This window comes from Rhinoderma darwinii, chromosome 11, assembly GCF_050947455.1.
Source record: "Rhinoderma darwinii isolate aRhiDar2 chromosome 11, aRhiDar2.hap1, whole genome shotgun sequence".
In the NCBI taxonomy this organism is placed as follows: domain Eukaryota; kingdom Metazoa; phylum Chordata; class Amphibia; order Anura; family Rhinodermatidae; genus Rhinoderma; species Rhinoderma darwinii.
In genome coordinates, this window is record NC_134697.1 from 32,614,729 (window position 1) to 32,634,119 (window position 19,391).

Sequence of the window (19,391 nt, forward strand, 5' to 3'; positions counted from 1 at the left end):
AAGCCAAGAAAATATTCCGAAGGGCCGAAAAGTATATATATATATATATATATATATATATATATATATATATATATATATATATATATAGTTGTCAATTTTCGTTTTTGATTCCTAAATGTCCCATCCATACCAGATCATAGTGGATATAGTAATTGTACTAATTTCATTTTCACTTTCCCAAAAATATTATATGTTTTTATTCTCACATTTGAGCTTCTTGCAAACACGTTGACCCCACTGTCATTACAATTCAGATTCTTGAGTGATCTTTTTAGTAAAATTTAGGTTGTAAAGTATTTGTACTCTACATTTTTGTGCCCTACTTTTATAATAAGACATGTTTATTATATTATTATACATGTACGTCCAAGACAGTTCAATTAACTAACAAGAGACATTAATAATGGAGCAGCTTAACCTAAACACAATTATAGGTAATATATAAACAACCACACACAAAAAACATCCAAACTGGTAAAAAGATTTCAGAAAAGTTTGTTGTACAAAACCTTTGTAAAGCTTTATTTCAGAATGACCAACTTAATATTGAGTATTAAAGGGTAAAATGCAACTACACTCAAACATACACTTCAGACTCAAATGTCCTAAGGGAAAAAAACAAGTCATTTATAAGGTCAGCTTATGTAATATTTTCTTAACACCATCTTTAAAATCATGATTTTTCAAGCTGTAAATGATAGGATTCAATAAAGGTACCAAGACAATATATAAAAGGGCAAAAATCTTATCTTGTTCGGGATAATAGCTGGATGCTGGTCTCATGTACAAGCAAATTATGGTCCCATAGAATATACTTATACATGTGAGGTGAGAAGAACAGGTAGAAAATGCTTTATATCGTCCTTCTGCAGATTTGATCTTCAATATAGCAAAAATGATTAGAACATAAGAGATCAATGTAAGCAAGAATGTAGAAAGAGTCAAAAGGGTGCCTACAATATAATTCATCATCTCTACTTTATATGTGTCACTGCAAGAGATCTTGAGAAGAGGGGAGAGATCACAAAAAAAATGGTTGATGTGATTGGAGGCGCAGAATGTTAGCTTAGATACAAAGGTCATATGTCCTGTTGGATCCAGAAGACCAATGACCCATGCAGATGTTGCAAGTCCAGCACAATGTTTCAGACTCATCAGGGAAGCATAACGAAGGGGTTGACAGATTGCAACATAACGGTCATATGCCATAGCTGCAAGTAATATTACCTCAATGCTGGCCAAGGCAATAAAGAAATACAACTGAACCATGCAGGCCACATATGAGACAAATCTTCGTTCTGTTAGGAGTATATTCAACAGTTTCGGCAAAATATTCGAAGTGTAAGCAATATCAATGAGAGAAAGGTTTAGTAATAAAATATACATAGGAGAGTGTAAGTGGGAACTTCCCCAGATGACCACAATAATTGTCAAATTTCCAGAAATAATGAGAATATAGAGAAGAAGAACTGTTATAAAGATTGGTAACTGAAGTTCTGGTATTTCCGACAAGCCATAGATGTAAAATTCTGTCACATTGTGTTGAGCTTCTGATTTCATTTTATAGATGTACCTGTCTAGAATAAAATAGCTTTATAGTGCTATATATATATAAATAAAACAAAAAAAAATATGTTGCACTTTGCATTTCAATATACAAAAAAACTACTCCTGAAGCATCAATAGCTATTTAAATGATATCAACAAATTTAATATACTATGACATTTTGATGGAATCATAACACAATTTTATAGTACATCAAGTTTCAATGTAAACCTATTGAGGGGTATTGCAGTTTCAGCTTGTAAAGGTATTTTTGTGTAATTTTAAATTATTACATTTTCTATTATACATTCTGTATAAATTCCTCACTGCTTTCAATATTTTTGCTTGCTGTCATTCCATAGAAACATTTATTAGTTCTTTCAGTGTACTGGTCATGCGTTGACAACACAGGTGCATGGCTTGTTACAAGACACAACTCTGATAACTTGATTTTAACTCTTAGGACAGACCGCTGTGGTAATCCTCACCAGACTTTTCTTTCATATGGAGATTTTGGCGTAGATCCGTGGTAGATTTGCAGCAAAATTTGTGGCAGAATCCGCAGCGGATATGGCTGCAATGTCTGAACAAGTCCTAAGAGTATGTTCAGATATGTACGGAATTTTTCTGTTACGTGTAAAAAATTCCTTAAAAAGTACTGTACTGTACATTGCTGCAGATTTACGATGCAAAATCCACACCCCAATCTACGAAGTCTTAGCCTGACCTAAGGTTCCGAGCATCTGTGTCTTCATCACATGACCAGAACAGACTCTCATCCCCTGGAAGTTTATTGTCCCATTGAATGACTGGAAAACGTGGATCTTAAAAACCGCAAGGCATGGGGTACAGAAAGTATATGGCTTAAAATGTAAAATCAAAAGCTTTTTAATATGCTCGTATTGAGTACTAGCAGCCACCTGCTTGCTTCTGTATTTGATTACATGTTTTCCAAAATTAGATTTTTCTCTTTTTACTTGTGTTTTAAACTTTTCTTCTTTTTCTGGGTGTATGTATTTTTTGTGTACTCCAATAAAGTATTTGTGCCTTTTTCTATTTTTAACTATTGTGGGTGTATAAACATACTTTTTTTTCTCAAGTAGTCGCTACTTGTGTACAAAAATGTTTTCCATACTGGTTGACATATTACCTGATTGTAGCGGACTGTCATTGGCATCCATAGTAATGTGATGTGTCATCGTCATGTATAGGAGGAAGCAGTCTGCAAGGAGTTGTCTTGCTGGAAAGATGAAGAATACCGTTCAATTGATATACAGTAATGCCCTTAAAAAACCTGTTCTGCCCCAAGAAGCTAAACAAGAACTACCAGAAAATCTATATTGAAAAAGCAATTCAAAAGAATTTTTTATTTTTTTTTTGCAAGTTAGTATATGTTAAAGTCACAAGCCTCCTATGGGAAGAGACCATCTGCCCATGTCCCCATACCAACACTTTCTGCCACTGTGCTCCAGCAGTTATGTACTGTATATATTGTTATTGGGACATTGACAACAAACCAGGATCCAGCTTACATTTTCATCACAGGCTGCATAAGGCCCTGTGGTCATATGATAACAATGAACCGATATAGTATATCACCTTCAAATGTTGTCAATTATATTATTCATGGGAACACAGGCAAACAACCACTTCTCGAAATAGGACTGTAATGTTAACTCCTAATAAGAAGAATATATTTTGTTTTTCTGTATATTAATGCAAACTAAAATAACTTTTTAAGCATAGATTTTCTGGTAGTTATCCCTTTCTGACTTTATGTTTAAATTCTACACCATTTTTAAGATATTTGTTTGCTGTCAGTGAATGAGAACATTCTTGTTTGCACTTAGAGGTACCTAGCCAGTCCTCCTCTCAGCTAAGATGTAGATATAACTGTATCCCATCTATTTCATGCTCTGTGAGCTATATATACTGTGTATATATATATATATATATATATATATATATATATACACATTTTTATATATAATATATATATATATATATATATATATATATATATATATATATAAATATATATATATATATATATATGATGTTCAAGTTTATCAGTCAATGAATTGCACAGTAGTACTTTTCTGGAATAAAATGTTTAATTTACAAGATAATGTAATCACTGTATTACTATGTTACTTACATATTTTATTTATGTGTTGCAGTTTTATAAAAACATATATACTTTTAGATTGAAATGTCCTGCTACATAGAATTCTAGGTCCAAAATGATTGTGTAATCATAGATCATAAGTATAATAGACTCTTTGGAACTGAAAACTATGTACACCTTTGAACTCATTTTTTAAAAAATAAATAAATAATGATTTAGGTGATTTTAAAGCTACTTTTAAATTATTTTTTTATTAAAATATATTTTTCTTTTTGAGATACAGCTTAAATCTGTATTTAAAGAAACTGTATCTTGCCAGCAAAACAAAATCCATCAGGTCAGCTGGACTGACGGCTCAGCTGAGAGTGGGTCCTGCGTGTCTGTGAAACGCAGAATCCAGCTAATAACGATCACATCTATCATGAACTGAATCGGCTTTGACGGCAAGATACAGCTTCTATGTATACAGGATGCATAGAAGCTGTATCTCAAAAATTAAACATTTTATTCAATAATAAACTATTTAAAGTTGCTTAAAGTTATCAAAAGTTTTGTTTTATTTAAAAAAAATGAGTTCGGGGGCGTGGCCTGGCTGTTGAGGAAGATGGACGCATAAGCAGAGAGCTCCTGCACCCTAACGGCAATACAACAGAGTAAGACCTATTACATGGTCAAACTGAGACCTGAAGTGGATCCAAACACTCCTAAGATGCCGAGGAAGAAGAGAGTGGTAACAAGACCGGTGAAATTGACTGACTTCTATCCCCGCCAGTCATTCGAAGAAAAAGAAGGGGAGGATGAGGAAACACCGCGGGATGAAATACCTCCGGATTATAATCAGAGCCGGAAACAGAGAACCCCCATACGTTCCAGACACAACTCGGAACCGACGGGAAGTCCGGGGCTGAGATTCATTGCCGGGAGTCAGCGGCACCACGAGACGGACGGGCGAACGGGGAGACCGCAGCGCTCCACACCACGTGGGACGGCTAGATCGGCGCCATCTTCACCCTTAGACGGAAGTTCAGATCGAATACCAGAACAACTGCACAGTCCAGAAGATCTCTTGGATGGGGTAAGAAATCTTACAAACAACAGTATCATACCCCTGTCGGAGACAGAGACGCCTGACTTTTTAGGTCACTTACCTCCTTCTACAGACCCAATTACAGCAGACATGATGCGAAACATGTTGCAAGCATTACATAAATCTATACACAATAGCCTGACAGGCCTTATCCAGCCATTATCTACTTCCGTACAAGAAGTGGAACAACGGGTTGTACATCTTGAAAATAAAATGGGAGAAATCACCTCTTCTCACAATGAAGTAATAGATGCTCATTATGGCCTAGTGGAAGATGTCACTCAACTTAAAATCAAAATGGCTGACATGGAAGACAGGACAAGACGCAACAACGTAAAGTTCAGAGGAATCCCGGAAGAAATACTAAAGCAAGATCTAAATAAATTTGCACAGCAATTTATTAAAAGCTTGGTTCCGGAATGTTCACAAAATGATCTGATTATAGATCGGATACACCGTATACCGAAACCGAAACATCTTGCTGCAGAGATTCCGAGAGATGTGTTAGCACGAATACATTTCTTCCACGTTAAGGAAAAGTTAATGGAAGCGACTAGAAAGAAAGAAGGGAGACCGCCACAGTTCCAAAAGATTTTGGTATTTGCTGACCTCTCGGCAACAACACTACAAATGCGCAGACAACTGAACCCAATCACGTTGGCACTCAGAGAACATCAGATCCTGTATAGATGGGGATTTCCAGTTAAATTACTGGTCAAACACCAGAATAATATACATGTAATTCAAACGCTGGAAGAAGGCAAAGAGATTCTAAACAGATGGAATATTGTGATTACGCACTCAAAAACACCAATGGGGAACCCTCCACAACACCTTAGAGAAGATTGGAAGAAAATACCTAAGCATGGATCCACACAACACTGAAGATCAGGATTTTCCAATATTGAGGCGATAGAACACTTATGGGTGCTCGAGACGTCCATCTTGGTTCGACTTCAGGATGACTTTTTCCCCCCCTATCTGTATGTTATACAGGCTTTGTTACACAGTTTTTTGCCTTGCAGAACTAGTCCATGAACACAGACCACGACAAGATCACGTATCGAGACTATCACAGTTCCGGCCTTGTAGAAGACAAGACCATATCCACATCACCGGAAGACCGTATCGATCGATTAAACCTGTAAAGTATATGTTGATGCATAGTACTTATATCCCCATAAGCAAATGTGGGAAATGTGGGATGTATAGATTCATGTATTGGCATGTAGGAGGAGTATTATTGACGGACAACACTGATAGTATGTGTGACCATGACTATTAAGATTGCATCCTTAAATGTTAAGGGCCTTAATGTTCCTCAGAAACGGAGTTTTATGTGGGCAGAGGTAAAAATACTAGCATGCGACATATTTTGTGCTCAGGAGACCCATATCCTATCTAAAGATGCTCACCGCATCAAATGTCATAATTTTCCACATATCTACCAATCTCATTATAAAACCAAATCTAGGGGGGTGTTGATGGCGATTAAGAACTCACTAACGTTTCAGCAGTTAAAAGTACACATTGACCCCAATGGTCGTTATATCCTGTTGGTATGTTTGATTAACAATGTTAAATATACCTTGGTAACAGTGTATGCACCTAATACACGTCAAATACACTTCTTACATAAAGTGTTCAGGAAGATAGAGAAAATCAGAGAAGGTAAATTACTAATATGTGGGGATTTCAATATGGTAATGAACACAGCCTTAGATTCCACATCTGGTAATAGAACTAACCAAACCTCCTTGAGGAACCTGATATGGAACAAAGAATTATATGATAGTTGGAGGATACAGCATGGCACGGAAAGGGATTTTTCTTTCTTCTCTAACCCACATAACTGTTACTCCAGAATCGACATGTTTTTTACAGATAAGAATCTTTTACTCCTTATAGACAAAACCACCATAGAAACCATCAAATGGTCAGACCACGCAGCTATAACGCTTTCCTTAAAAGAACATCATATATCTAATCCCACATTTATGTGGAGATGCAACCCGTTTCTGCTAACACACTCTAAATTTCAACTAGACTTAATACGAGATTTGAAGGAATATTTTGAAATGAATGATAAAAGTGGTATACATATTAATTCACTGTGGAATGCCCACAAGGCGTTCATAAGAGGATCACTGATAAGAGTGGGTCATATTGCCAAAAAAATACGTCTAAGTAACATAACGAAGCTAACGGAACAAATTCAATCACTAGAAAAACTTAATAAAACAACCCCTTCCCTTATACAAACAACTAAGTTATATAATTTGCGCCAAGAGCTCAGACTGAACATGATCTCTGAATATGAGAAAAATTTACGCAAAATAAAAACAAAATATTATTCACAAAACAACAAAGCGGGTAAATTATTGGCGGCTCGTTTAAAACAACATCATCAAAAATCTAGAATCCCATACCTTATAGACCCAAACAAACAAGCTCAAATTTTACATCCGGTGGATATTGCTAACAAATTTAAAGATTTTTATGAAGCTCTTTATAACATTAATAGAGACCCTTTCACATCTCAACCAACGGAAAATAAAATCAAAAATTTCCTAAACAACATTTCTCTACCAAAATTATCAACGTCTCAATTAAATAGTTTAAACGCTCCAATAACAGAGAAAGAAATATCTGACATTCTTAAATCCTTACCACCAGATAAAGCACCTGGGAATGATGGTCTAACCAACGCTTACTACAAAACATTCCATAAACTCCTTTCCCCGTACCTATGTAGGTTTTTCCAAGCAGCCCAATCCTCGGGGGTTTTTCCCAAAGAAAATCAGGAAGCAATTATAATTACACTACCCAAACCTGGGAAACAAAACGACCAACCACAAAATTTCAGGCCCATCTCATTGCTGAATATAGATCTGAAAATATATGCCAAAATATTAGCGAACCGCCTGGCTCCCATTTTACCACATCTAATAGCTGAAGACCAGACTGGTTTCATAAAGGGACGACAAGGTTCCGACAACACTAGAAGGGTGATAGGTTTACTACACCACATTGAAAAAAATCATATCCCAGCCGTACTATTAGCGTTAGACGCGGAGAAGGCGTTTGACCGCATATCGTGGAAATACGTCTTTTCTACATTAGAATATATGGGCTTCTCAGGGAATATAATGTCGGCCATTCAAGCTTTATATTCAAAACCCTCTGCCAAGATATACACAAATGGTGTGTTCTCTGGAGGATTTGACATTTCGAACGGTACCAGGCAAGGATGTCCATTATCACCCCTCATATTTGTATTATCCATAGAACCACTAGCTCAATTGCTCAGATCACATAAAGAAGTAAAGGGCATTCAGGTAGGGACGACAACTCATACAGTATCTCTATATGCAGATGATGTGATATTATCGTTAGCTGAACCAGAGAGTTCTTTGGAGACTGCAATGGAATGTATAACAAAATTTGGTCAGGTATCTTTATATAAATTGAACACGCAGAAGTCTCAGTGCCTCCCCCTAAACCTCAATACCTCAACCCTACACTTTATCCAATCTAAATACCCTTTTCAATGGAATAACATGGAAATTACATATCTAGGCCTCACTTTGTCAGCAAAACATAAGGAGCTGTTTGGGGTAAATTACATCCCTTTAGCACAAAGCCTTCAAGAAGAAATGAATAGGTTGCTCAAAGTGGAAGTGTCATGGTTGGGCAGAATCGCCGCGTTCAAAATGCTTCTCTTACCAAAGTTATTATATTTATTCCGAACGCTTCCCATTCACATACCTAGTTCATACTTCTCTCGTCTCCAACGTACTATGTTGAATTACATTTGGGATAAAAAGAAACCGAGGATAGCATCACATATTCTTATCAAAGATAAGAGGGTGGGAGGTTTAGGTGTCCCTGACCTATTTGGATACTACGTCACGACAATAACTGCACAAGCAGGGACATGGTGGAAGGAGGGCAATACGAAACCTTGGGTGAACATGGAAACATCTTACTTAAAATCAGGCAACTTAAAATCGCTTCTCTTCCTAACATTAGGGAACATACCAGTTCCAAGTGAAATTTCACCCCTGACCAGAACTACCTTGGCTTGTTGGTCATTTTTACATACCTCTGCAACACAGAAATTGCCTATATCTAGGTCATATATACCATTAGAATTTATAGAACTAGCTATGCCATATATGACGCTCAAGGGCTGGAAAACACAAGGAATAACTTCCTGTGATCAATTGTTTCAAAATAACCAAATAATAAGTTTTGCACAGCTAAGATCTACACACGGAATTCCTCAGAAGGACCTATTCACGTACCTTAGAGTAAAACATTTCCTTCACAGTCATGCTAATCTGATATTCCAGGGGAATCTGGTAGTAATAAGTGGATTCAACAAAGAAAAAAAAGGGTTAAAATATCTTTACGATTCTATGTCTCTCCACACTGAATTCCAAAAAACCGGACCTATTAGGAGATGGGAACAAGACATGGGGAAAACATTTACAGACCACCACTGGATTACAGCATTCAAATGGATGCATATCTCATTAAGATGTGTTTCTCATGTAGAAGCAGCAACCAAGACTGTTCTGAGGTGGTATTACACACCAGACCGTATACACTATATGTTTAAAAATGTATCTCCACTATGCTGGAGGCACTGTGGTAAGGAAGGTTCGCTCATCCATATATTATGGGAATGCACGAACATCAGAAGTTACTGGATAGAGGTGATTAAATTAATATCTGATATATTTTCTATGGAGTTGAGGCCTAACCCACAACTTGTTCTACTGTTTCTAGAACTAGATATGATTCCAGTGGAACACAGAAGGCTAATGTGTAAAATATTAGTTATGGCAAAACTGGTTATAACACGCTATTGGAAACAAGTGATAATTCCTTCAATGGATGAACTGATCTCAGCCATTAACATTTCTTATTCTTACGAGAGGGCGATAGCATATGGAAACTGTACGATCGATACTTTTGGAAAACATTGGAAGGCATGGATAGAATATCCTCTCTGTCTCAAATAATAGAAGAATACAATTCACATAAGGTTAGAACAAAATACTGATAAGGCTAGTAATTTATAGCAAAAGAAAAATAAACACAGAAATAATATAAATGTTCGGGATGTTGGTTCTGCTGGCATATGTTGTTTATATGATGTTTATATATGTTGTTTATGTCATCACACAATATCTGGAGACCCCAGAAAAGATAGAAAGACTATCTGCATGCTCATGAAGGTTGAATAAAGATAATCAAATCAAATATTCGCTGTAGGTTAGATTCATGACATATGAGACAGATATGTTTTTGTTTATACAATAAGAGATGACAAGTATGTACGTGTATTGTTTTTGTATTTACCTGAAAACCTTTAATAAAAACCATTGAAACAAAAAAAAATGAGTTCGAAGGTGTACATAGCCTTTAAAGGAGATTGTCGAGATTGTCAATTAAATTGTTTAGTAACATAGCAATGGGAATAGGACGTGTACTAAAACACTGTATGCGGTAGTCTGGCCAATCGCACCCCATCAGTCAGTGTTAAATTATACTGTATGTCCTATCACCATAATATAAAATACTTTATTGAGTAATAATACATTGTAAGAGTGCATAAGGAACAGATGTACTAGACACTGGATCAAGTTAATATCCTATATACATATAAAGTATATTCAGGATAAATCTTACCTATTTGAAACTACAGCGGTCAGAAGTTCAGCAACCGTAACAACTTCAGCAGCTCTCCAGTGATCTTCTTATATACTGCAAGTGCTGTATGTAAAGATTGTGCACCCAGGAGAAATCAATGCCAATGTATTTTATCTTTTATATAATTATCCTTAACCCCTTAAGGACCAAGCTTATTTTGACTTTTAGAGTAATTTTTTTTAATTCATTACCACATTCCAAGAGCCATAGCTTTTTTATTTTTCTGTCTATATAGCCATATGAGGGCTTGATTTTTTTGCAGGATGAGGGGTATATTTCCATGGCACCATTTTGGGGTACTTATAACTTATTGATTAACTTGTATTCATTTTTTGGGCGTATTGAGGAAGCCATGGCTCAAAATATATTAGAGTAAAATTTTAGACGAGCGTTCCAACAGACACTCACTCCGGAAATGTATCCATTTCCAAATCATATAGTATATCTATATATATTGGAGAGAATTACGAGACACAGACATTGCTTGTATGCTCAAAAATACTCCTCTATGGTTTATTGATCAAAAATTACAATAATATCTTTCAAAAGGGGTGTATGCTTGAGGTTAAGCAATCAGAGGCAACGTGACAATGACTCTGATTCAGCCAATAGCATACAATGAGAATATTTCATATTGAGCAAATCACAGACATACAATACATTTCAAATGTAATATTCTTAATTTCATTAGATGCATACATCAGACTAGCATCTGTTCTATTTGGCAAGAATACAATAGCTTGTTCTTCTAAATGGGGAGTGTGGAGGAGTTATATTCACATATGTACACTACCGTTCAAAAGTTTGGGGTCACCCAGACAATTTTGTGTTTTCCATGAAAACTCAAACTTATATTTATCAAATAAGTTGCAAAATGACTAGAAAATATAGTCAAGACATTGAGAAGGTTAGAAATAATGATTTTTATTTGAAATAATAATTTTCTCCTTCAAACTTTGCTTTCGTCAAAGAATGCTCCATTTGCAGCAATTACAGCATTGCAGACCTTTGGCATTCTAGCTGTTAATTTGCTGAGGTAATCGGGAGAAATTTCACCCCATGCTTCCAGAAAGCCCTCCCACAAGTTGGATTGGCTTGATGGGCACTTCTTGCGTACCATACAGTCAAGCTGCTCCCACAACAGCTCTATGGGGTTGAGATCTGGTGACTGCGCTGGCCACTCCATTACAGATAGAATACCAGCTGCCTGCTTTTTCCCTAAATAGGTCTTGCAAAATTTGGAGGTGTGCTTTGGGTCATTGTCCTGTTGTAGGATGAAATTGGCTCCAATCAAGCGCTGTCCACAGGGTATGGCATGGCGTTGCAAAATGAAGTGATAGCCTTCATTATTAAAAATCCCTTTTACCTTGTACAAATCTCCCACTTTACCAGCACCAAAGCAACCCCAGACCATCACATTACCTCCACCATGCTTGACAGATGGTGTCAGGCACTCTTCCAACATCTTTTCAGTTGTTCTGCGTCTCACAAATGTTCTTCTGTGTGATCCAAACACCTCAAACTTCGATTCGTCTGTCCATAACACTTTTTTCCAATCTTCCTCTGTCCAATGTCTGTGTGCTTTTGCCCATATTAATCTTTTCCTTTCATTAGCCAGTCTCAGATATGGCTTTTTCTTTGCCACTTTGCCCTGAAGGCCAGCATCCCGGAGACGCCTCTTCACTGTAGACGTTGACACTGGCGTTTTGCGGGTACTATTTAATGAAGCTGCCAGTTGAGGACCTGTGAGGCGTCTATTTCTCAAACTAGAGACTCTAATGTACTTGTCTTGTTGCTCAGTTGTGCAGCGGGGCCTCCCACTTCTCTTTCTACTCTGGTTAGAGCTTGTGTGTGCTGTCCTCTGAAGGGAGTAGTACACACCGTTGTTGGAAATCTTCAGTTTCTTGGCAATTTCTCGCATGGAATAGCCTTCATTTCTAAGAACAAGAATAGACTGTTGAGTTTAATTGAACCCATAAATGTAATGCTCCAGATTCTCAACTAGCTCAAAGGAAGGTCAGATTTATAGCTCCTCTAAACAGCAAAACTGTTTACAGCGGTGCTAACATAATTGCACAAGGGTTTTCAAGTGTTTTCTAATCATCCATTAGCCTTCTAACACAGTTACCAACACAATGTACCATTAGAACACTGGAGTGATGGTTGCTGGAAATGGGCCTCTATACACTTATGTAGATATTGCATTAAAAACCAGACGTTTGCAGCTAGAATAGTCATTTAGCACATTAACAATGTATAGAGTGTATTTCTGATTAATTTAATGTTATCTTCATTGAAAAAAACTGTGCTTTTCTTTAAAAAATAAGGAAATTTCTAAGTGACCCTAAACTTTTGAATGGTAATGTATGTGAATATTTGGTTAGAAACATATAATAAGGAATGTGATAACTCCATATCTGGGCGCTCAGCCAGACTGCCAACCGCCAACCTGATCAAGGCCACACGAAGAAAAAAAAAATTCTTATAGATTTCTGAAAATATGGGGGGAGAAGGTCATTGCAGGTGGAATAGAAATTACATCTCTGCATATCCGGCATCCTGCTTGATAATTCATAATGTAATTTAATACAGAGAATATAAGCAAATGGACCATCCATCACAAGGGGGAATGGAAAAATGGCTATTTCGACATTGCATTTAGATTTTGTGGCAATAATAACAAGTTACCTTTAATTAATGTCTCTGTATGATTACGTCAATATTAAAAATATGTATAGTTTTTTTATGTTTTACTACTTCTGCATAATAATAGCACATTTTAATGGGGGAAAAAAATGTTTTTTGTCTCTGAATTCAAAGAACCGTAACTATTTTATTTTTCCATAAATGTAGTCATATGTGGGTGTAATGTCCGTGGCTGCGGGCTGTCAGCTCCAGCCTCCCGCTGACAGCCGCAGCCACGAGTCAGCAAGCGCTGGCCCCAGCCTCCTCCTCAGGAGACGCCAGCGCTTGCATCCACTCACCTCCGCCGGAGCCCGCAGTGTGCGCGCGCACGCTCGTCCCCGCTCTTAAAGGGGCAGCGCTTGCACCGGTCATCTTGAACGACCTTTTACCCGTGAGTACCCTGGGCTATAAGAGGGGTCCAGCCCCCTAGTTCGATGCCTGAGCGTTGTTAGTTTTCCCAGTCTGTCTTGCAAATGGTCCCTTAGTGTTTCCCGTTCCTGTTGTTACCCGTACCTTGTTCCCCGTTCCTGTTTCCCGTGCCTTGCCCTAGTATCAAGTCGTGCGACGTCCTGTGTCATCTGCCAAGTCCAGAGGAATCTGCCACGTCCTGTGTCATCTGCTACGTCCTGTGTCATCTGCCACGTCCGGAGGAATCCGCCACTTTCTGTGTCATCTGCCACGTCCGGAGGAATCTGCCACATCCTGTGTCATCTGCCACATCCGGAGGAATCCGCCACGTCCTGTGTCATCTGCCACGTCCGGAGGAATCCACCACGTCCGGAGGAATCCACCACGTCCTGTGTTATCTGCCATATCTGGAGGAATCCGCCACGTCTGGCGCAACTTGCGGCTCCTGTGTCATCCGCCACGTTTTGCGCCATCTTCTGCACCCATCTCATCTGTGCCAGAGCTGCGGCCACCATCTGGACTATTTAGGTGCCCTTGTGCGGGACATTGTATTTCTGGGGTGTCCTGTTGTTTGGCCAGCTGCCTCCCCGCTGCGGCGGTACGGACTAGTGGGTCCACTAACCCGCTTCGTGACAGTGGGCTTGTTTTTTGAGGGACGAGTTATATTATTAATAGAACCATTTTGGGATACATATACCTTATTCATGAATTTTTATTAGTTCTCTTTTAGGGGGGTGGAAAAAAACTGAATTCCAGTAAAAAAAAAAATTACATCGTTTACCGTGCGGTTTAAATAACATGTTAATTTTATTATATGGCTCCCTATGATTGCGGTGATACTATGTATTTATAAAAAAATTTAAAATTTTGCTAAATAAAACCACTTTTTATGGAAAAAATGTTTTTTTTTGTACTGTGAACATTTTTTTTTCATTAAACTTTATTTTATTCATTTTTTAGTCCCACTAGTGGACTTTACAATGCAATCTGTTGATGGGCTTCCTCCCTCTTTCAAACACTTTAGATGCAACGTACGCTGTTGGCAATAGCATCTAAGGGGTTCAATAGTCCTAGCCATAACAGGGGAAGACCGGCTGTCAATCACCGCCACGCTCTCCCTGTTAATCATGCGGGCACAGCTTTTGTGCCTGTGGGGACACAATGAAGTACATATATGTTAGTATGCCTTAACTCATTTTACTGCCGATCAGTGGTTCTATTTAAAATAGGTGAGTCGCCCAATCTTAAAAAGTCTCAAAAGAGTTACATAGTTACATAGTTAAATAGTTAGTACGGCTGAAAAAAGACACATGTCCATCAAGTTCCACCAAGGGACGGGAAAAGGGAAGGGAAAAATTTCTACACATAGGAGCTAATACTTTTTGGTTCTAGGAAATGATCTAACCCTTTTTTAAAGCCGTCCACTGTCCCTGCTGTCACCAGCTCCTGCGGTAGACTATTTCATAAATTCACAGTTCTGACAGTAAAGAAGGCTTGTCGCCTCTGCAGGTTGACCCTTTTTTTCTTCAGACGGAGGGAGTGCGCCCTTGTTTTTTGAGGGGGTTTTACATGGAACAGGATTTCACCATATTTTTTGTATGTGCCATTAATATATTTATATAAATTAATCATGTTCCCCCTTAGTTGTCTTTTTTCAAGGCTAAATAGGTTTAATTCTTTTAATCTTTCCTCATAACTTAGATTCTCCATGCCCCTTATTAGCTTCGTTGCTCTTCTTTGTATTTTTTCCAACTCCAGGGCATCCTTTCTATGAACTGGAGCCCAGAACTGAACTGCATATTCTAGATGAGGCCTCACTAATGCTTTGTAAAGTGGCAATATTACATCCCTGTCCCGCGAGTCCATGCCTCTTTTAATACACGACAATATCCTGCTGGCCTTTGAAGCAGCTGATTGACACTGCATGCTGTTATTTAGTTTATGATTTACAAGTACACTCAGATCCTTCTCAACAAGTGACTCCCCTAGTGTAGCTCCCCCTAGGACATATGATGCATGCAGGTTGTTGGTACCCAGATGCATAACTTTACATTTATCTACATTAAACTTCATTTGCCAACTGGATGCCCAAATACTTAGTTTGTCTAAATCCGTTTGCAATTCACGAACATCTTCCATAGACTGAACTATACCACATAGCTTGGTGTCATCTGCAAAAATAGAAATAGTGCTATTAATTCCATCCTCTATATCATTAATAAATAAGTTGAATAATAGTGGTGCCAGCACTGAACCCTGGGGTACACCACTTATAACCAGGGACCATTCAGAGTAGGAATCATTGACCACAACTCTCTGGATACGGTCCTTGAGCCAATTCTCAATCCAATTACAAACAATACTTTCTAAACCTATGTTCCTTAATTTACCCATTAAACGTCTATGAAGGACAGTGTCAAATGCCTTTGCAAAATCCAAAAACACTATATCCACAGCAGCCCCTCTGTGTAGGCTTCTGCTCACCTCTTCATAAAAACAAATCAAGTTGGTTTGACAACTTCTGTCCTTAGTAAAACTGTGCTGGCTGTCACTTATAATACTATTTTGTGTCACATAATCCTGTATATAGTCCTTCAATAGCCTCTCAAACATTTTCCCCACGATGGATGTTAAGCTTACTGGTCTATAATTACCCGGGGGAAGACCTAGAGCCCTTTTTGAAAATAGGCACTACATTTGCCCTGCGCCAGTCCCTTGGCACTATACCTGTCACTAGAGAATCTCTGAATATTATGAAAAGGGGGACAGAAATAACTGAACTAAGCTCCTTAAGAATTCAAGGGTGTATCCCATCTGGTCCCGGTGCCTTGTGCACATTTATTTTATTTAATTTAGCTTGGACCATATCTATATTCATCCAATTCAGTATATTAACTGATATATTAACAGCACTGGCACCAGCTAAATACATCAGCTGCTTTTTCTTCTGTTGTATATACAGAGCTAAAGAACCCATCTAGTAACTCTGCCTTCTCTTGATCCCCTGTGAACAACTCCCCATTACCACTATCTAGGGGTCCTACATGTTCGGACCTTGGCTTTTTTGCATTTATATACTTGATTTTTTGGGATTTGTTTTACTATCCTTGGCCACCTGCCTTTCATTTTGTATTTTTGCTAATTTTATTATATTTTTATAGATTTTATTAAGCTCTTTATATTTTACAAAGGCTACAGATGTACCATCAGATTTGTATTTTTTAAATGTCCTTTTTTTGTCATGTATTGCCCCTTTCACAGTTAGGTAACTAGTTAGGAGTAAGATAGGTAAGCAAAAGTTTAATTATTTCTATACTGTAATACTTTATCTCCAACAATTATTTTTTTTATTGCCACAGTTCTCAACGTATGTTCTACACTCCCTAAAGACAGCCTTAGGGTATGTTCACATGCAGTGACCAAATACGTCTGAAAATATGGAGCTGTTTTCAGGTGTAAACAGCTCCTGATTTTAGACGTTTTTGTAGCAACTCGCGTTTTTACGGACGTTATTGGAGCTGTTTTTCAATGGAGTCAATGAAAAACAGCTCCAAAAACGTCCCAAGAAGGGACATGCACTTTTTCGCGGCTGTCTTTTTACACGCCGTATTTTGACAGTGACGCGAGGCTTACCTTAGTATGCCCTAACAACTGGAAATATGGTCAGACAGCCCTGTGGTCCTTCAATGGACCTCGATCGTATCATAAAGATTCTATGTGACACAATAAAAAGGGGGGGTCCCCCCTCACTCTTTCCCTTTAAATGTCGCTTTTCGCAACATTAATTGGGTTAACAGTGGAGATCAGAGGTTTCTCTGATGTCCACCGTTAGAGCGGGGCTGTGGCTGTGTATTACAGGCTTTTTCCGACTCCTGATCAAACCGGTACACTTGCTGTGCCCGCTCTATTAGCAGGACAAATATGTGCAAATATGGGGTAAATTTAAAGAATCCAACTGAAACTGCACAATACTCAATTAGACTTCTTTTTCCCTCTTTCCCAGTGGCTCATTAGAGATGATGGCCGGATTTTCGGGTCTGACGTTGCGGAGTATCACCCGCAGGACGCCCGCAAATCGCGGGCTGTGCACATGGCCGCGTGCATTCATTTTTATGAGCCTCCGTTCATTCTGCAGTCCAGGCTCCTGGGCCATGCACGGACCGTGGAAACCACGGCAGTGTGCATGGGCCCATAGAAATGAATGCGGCCGCAATTCTCCCATGGATTTTCGGGGGAATTGCAGCCGCAAAAGCACGTTTGTGTGCATGGGGCCTAAATACTCTTGATGGCAGCCCTGGTTATATGCCTGTTTAAAATGTCCATAACAAGGCAAACTCACTAAACTGCACATAAACAGTCATGCAATAAAAGACTAAAAAAGCACCTATTGTATAAATATACAGCTAGGATGAAAATAGGGGTTCTCAGCATAAGAGTGAGGCTGGAAATGCACAAATTGGAGCAAATTTACTAAGCTGTCTTATATTTAGACAGCGTAAACTTAGACCAGGCAGTTTGAAAATGTATCAAATTAATTTCAGATGTGCATGCTGTATGATAAATTTGGCGAATCTTGCATGACACTTTTCTCTTCCTTGTACCAACCACTGGCGCAGCTATAGGGGTCGCAGCGGTCGCAATTGCGACCGGGCCCCGAAGCCAGGGGGGCCCAAAGGCCCCCGCACCACATCAATAAAAAGTTACTATAGTAACTCGGGCCGCGGGCCCCTGTTACTATAGTAACAGACTGTACTTACCTTCCTGGTTCCGGATCGCAGCGGAGGTCCTGATGTCAAGCGCTGTGCGCAGCGCATGACGTCACAGCGCTATGCGCCGCGCACCACATCGAGAGGACAGAACTTCCGCCGCGGCTGAAGAGGAAGGTAAGATTAGTAGCCCTGACTGGCGGGGTCCGACTCCCGGGACCCGCCAATCAGCTGTTTTGAAGGGGCCACAGCACTCGTACGAGAGCTGCTTCCCCTTCATTCCGGTCACACTGTGAATCGGTGTCGGCGATTCACGGTGTGAGCGAGTAGTGAAATGAAGGGGAAGCAGCTCTCGTACGAGTGCTGCGGCCCCTTCAAAACAGCTGATTGGCGGGTCCCGGGAGATGGACCCCGACACATCAGCTATTGATGGCCTATCCTGAGGATAGGCCATCAATGTTTAGGGACTGCACAACCCCATTAAGCCTACGATGTAGCAGGCTAAGAGGGCCCATGAGACAGGATCACAGATTGTGTGATCCTGTCTGCTGGGCCCTGTATCTAAGCCAATCACATGGTAGGCTTAGATACATGGTCCATGTGTGATTCTGTCTGATGGGCCCTGTATATAAGCCTACCACACTGTAGGTTTAGATACAGGGCCCCAGCACACAGTAATCTTATACTGTATAAGATTACTGTCTGCTGGACCCTGTATCTAAGCCTACCTTGTGGTAGACTTAGATACAGGGTCCCACAGACAGTATCACACATTGGCCATGTATCTAAGCCTAACGTGTTACTAATCTTTTTTTTTGTGTGTTTTCTTACAGGTTCGGTCGTTGGACTACGTCGGATTCCAGGACTACTTCGATGACGGCTTTTTTTTTTATTATCAATAAAATGGTTAATGAGGGCTGTATGTTTTTTTTTTAATTCAATAAAATATTTCTTCTATGTCTTTGTGGTTTTTTTTAAACGTTATTACTACCGCCTTAGTAATGGCCACCGGCTGATTGACTGCATCCATTGCTAAGGTGGGGCTTAGTGTTAGCCGGTGCAGAGGCTAACACTAACCCCCTTTATTACCCCGGTACCCACCGCCAC

The 19,391-nt window shown here is 39.0% G+C and overlaps 1 protein-coding gene across 1 annotated transcript; it reads right to left on the reverse strand.

Annotated features, from left to right (window-relative positions):
* Positions 1-630: 630 nt before the first annotated feature.
* LOC142662941 (olfactory receptor 5AR1-like) lies at positions 631-1,563 on the reverse strand. The gene has a single exon (XM_075841235.1). The coding sequence runs from the start codon at positions 1,561-1,563 to the stop codon at positions 631-633; it is 933 nt and encodes a 310-aa protein (XP_075697350.1).
* Between the last annotated feature and the right edge of the window lie 17,828 nt (positions 1,564-19,391).

Coding starts and splice junctions, on each gene's coding strand:
- LOC142662941 (XM_075841235.1), bottom strand. CDS start 1,563: ATGAAATCAGAAGCTCAACACAATGTGACAGAATTTTACATCTATGGC.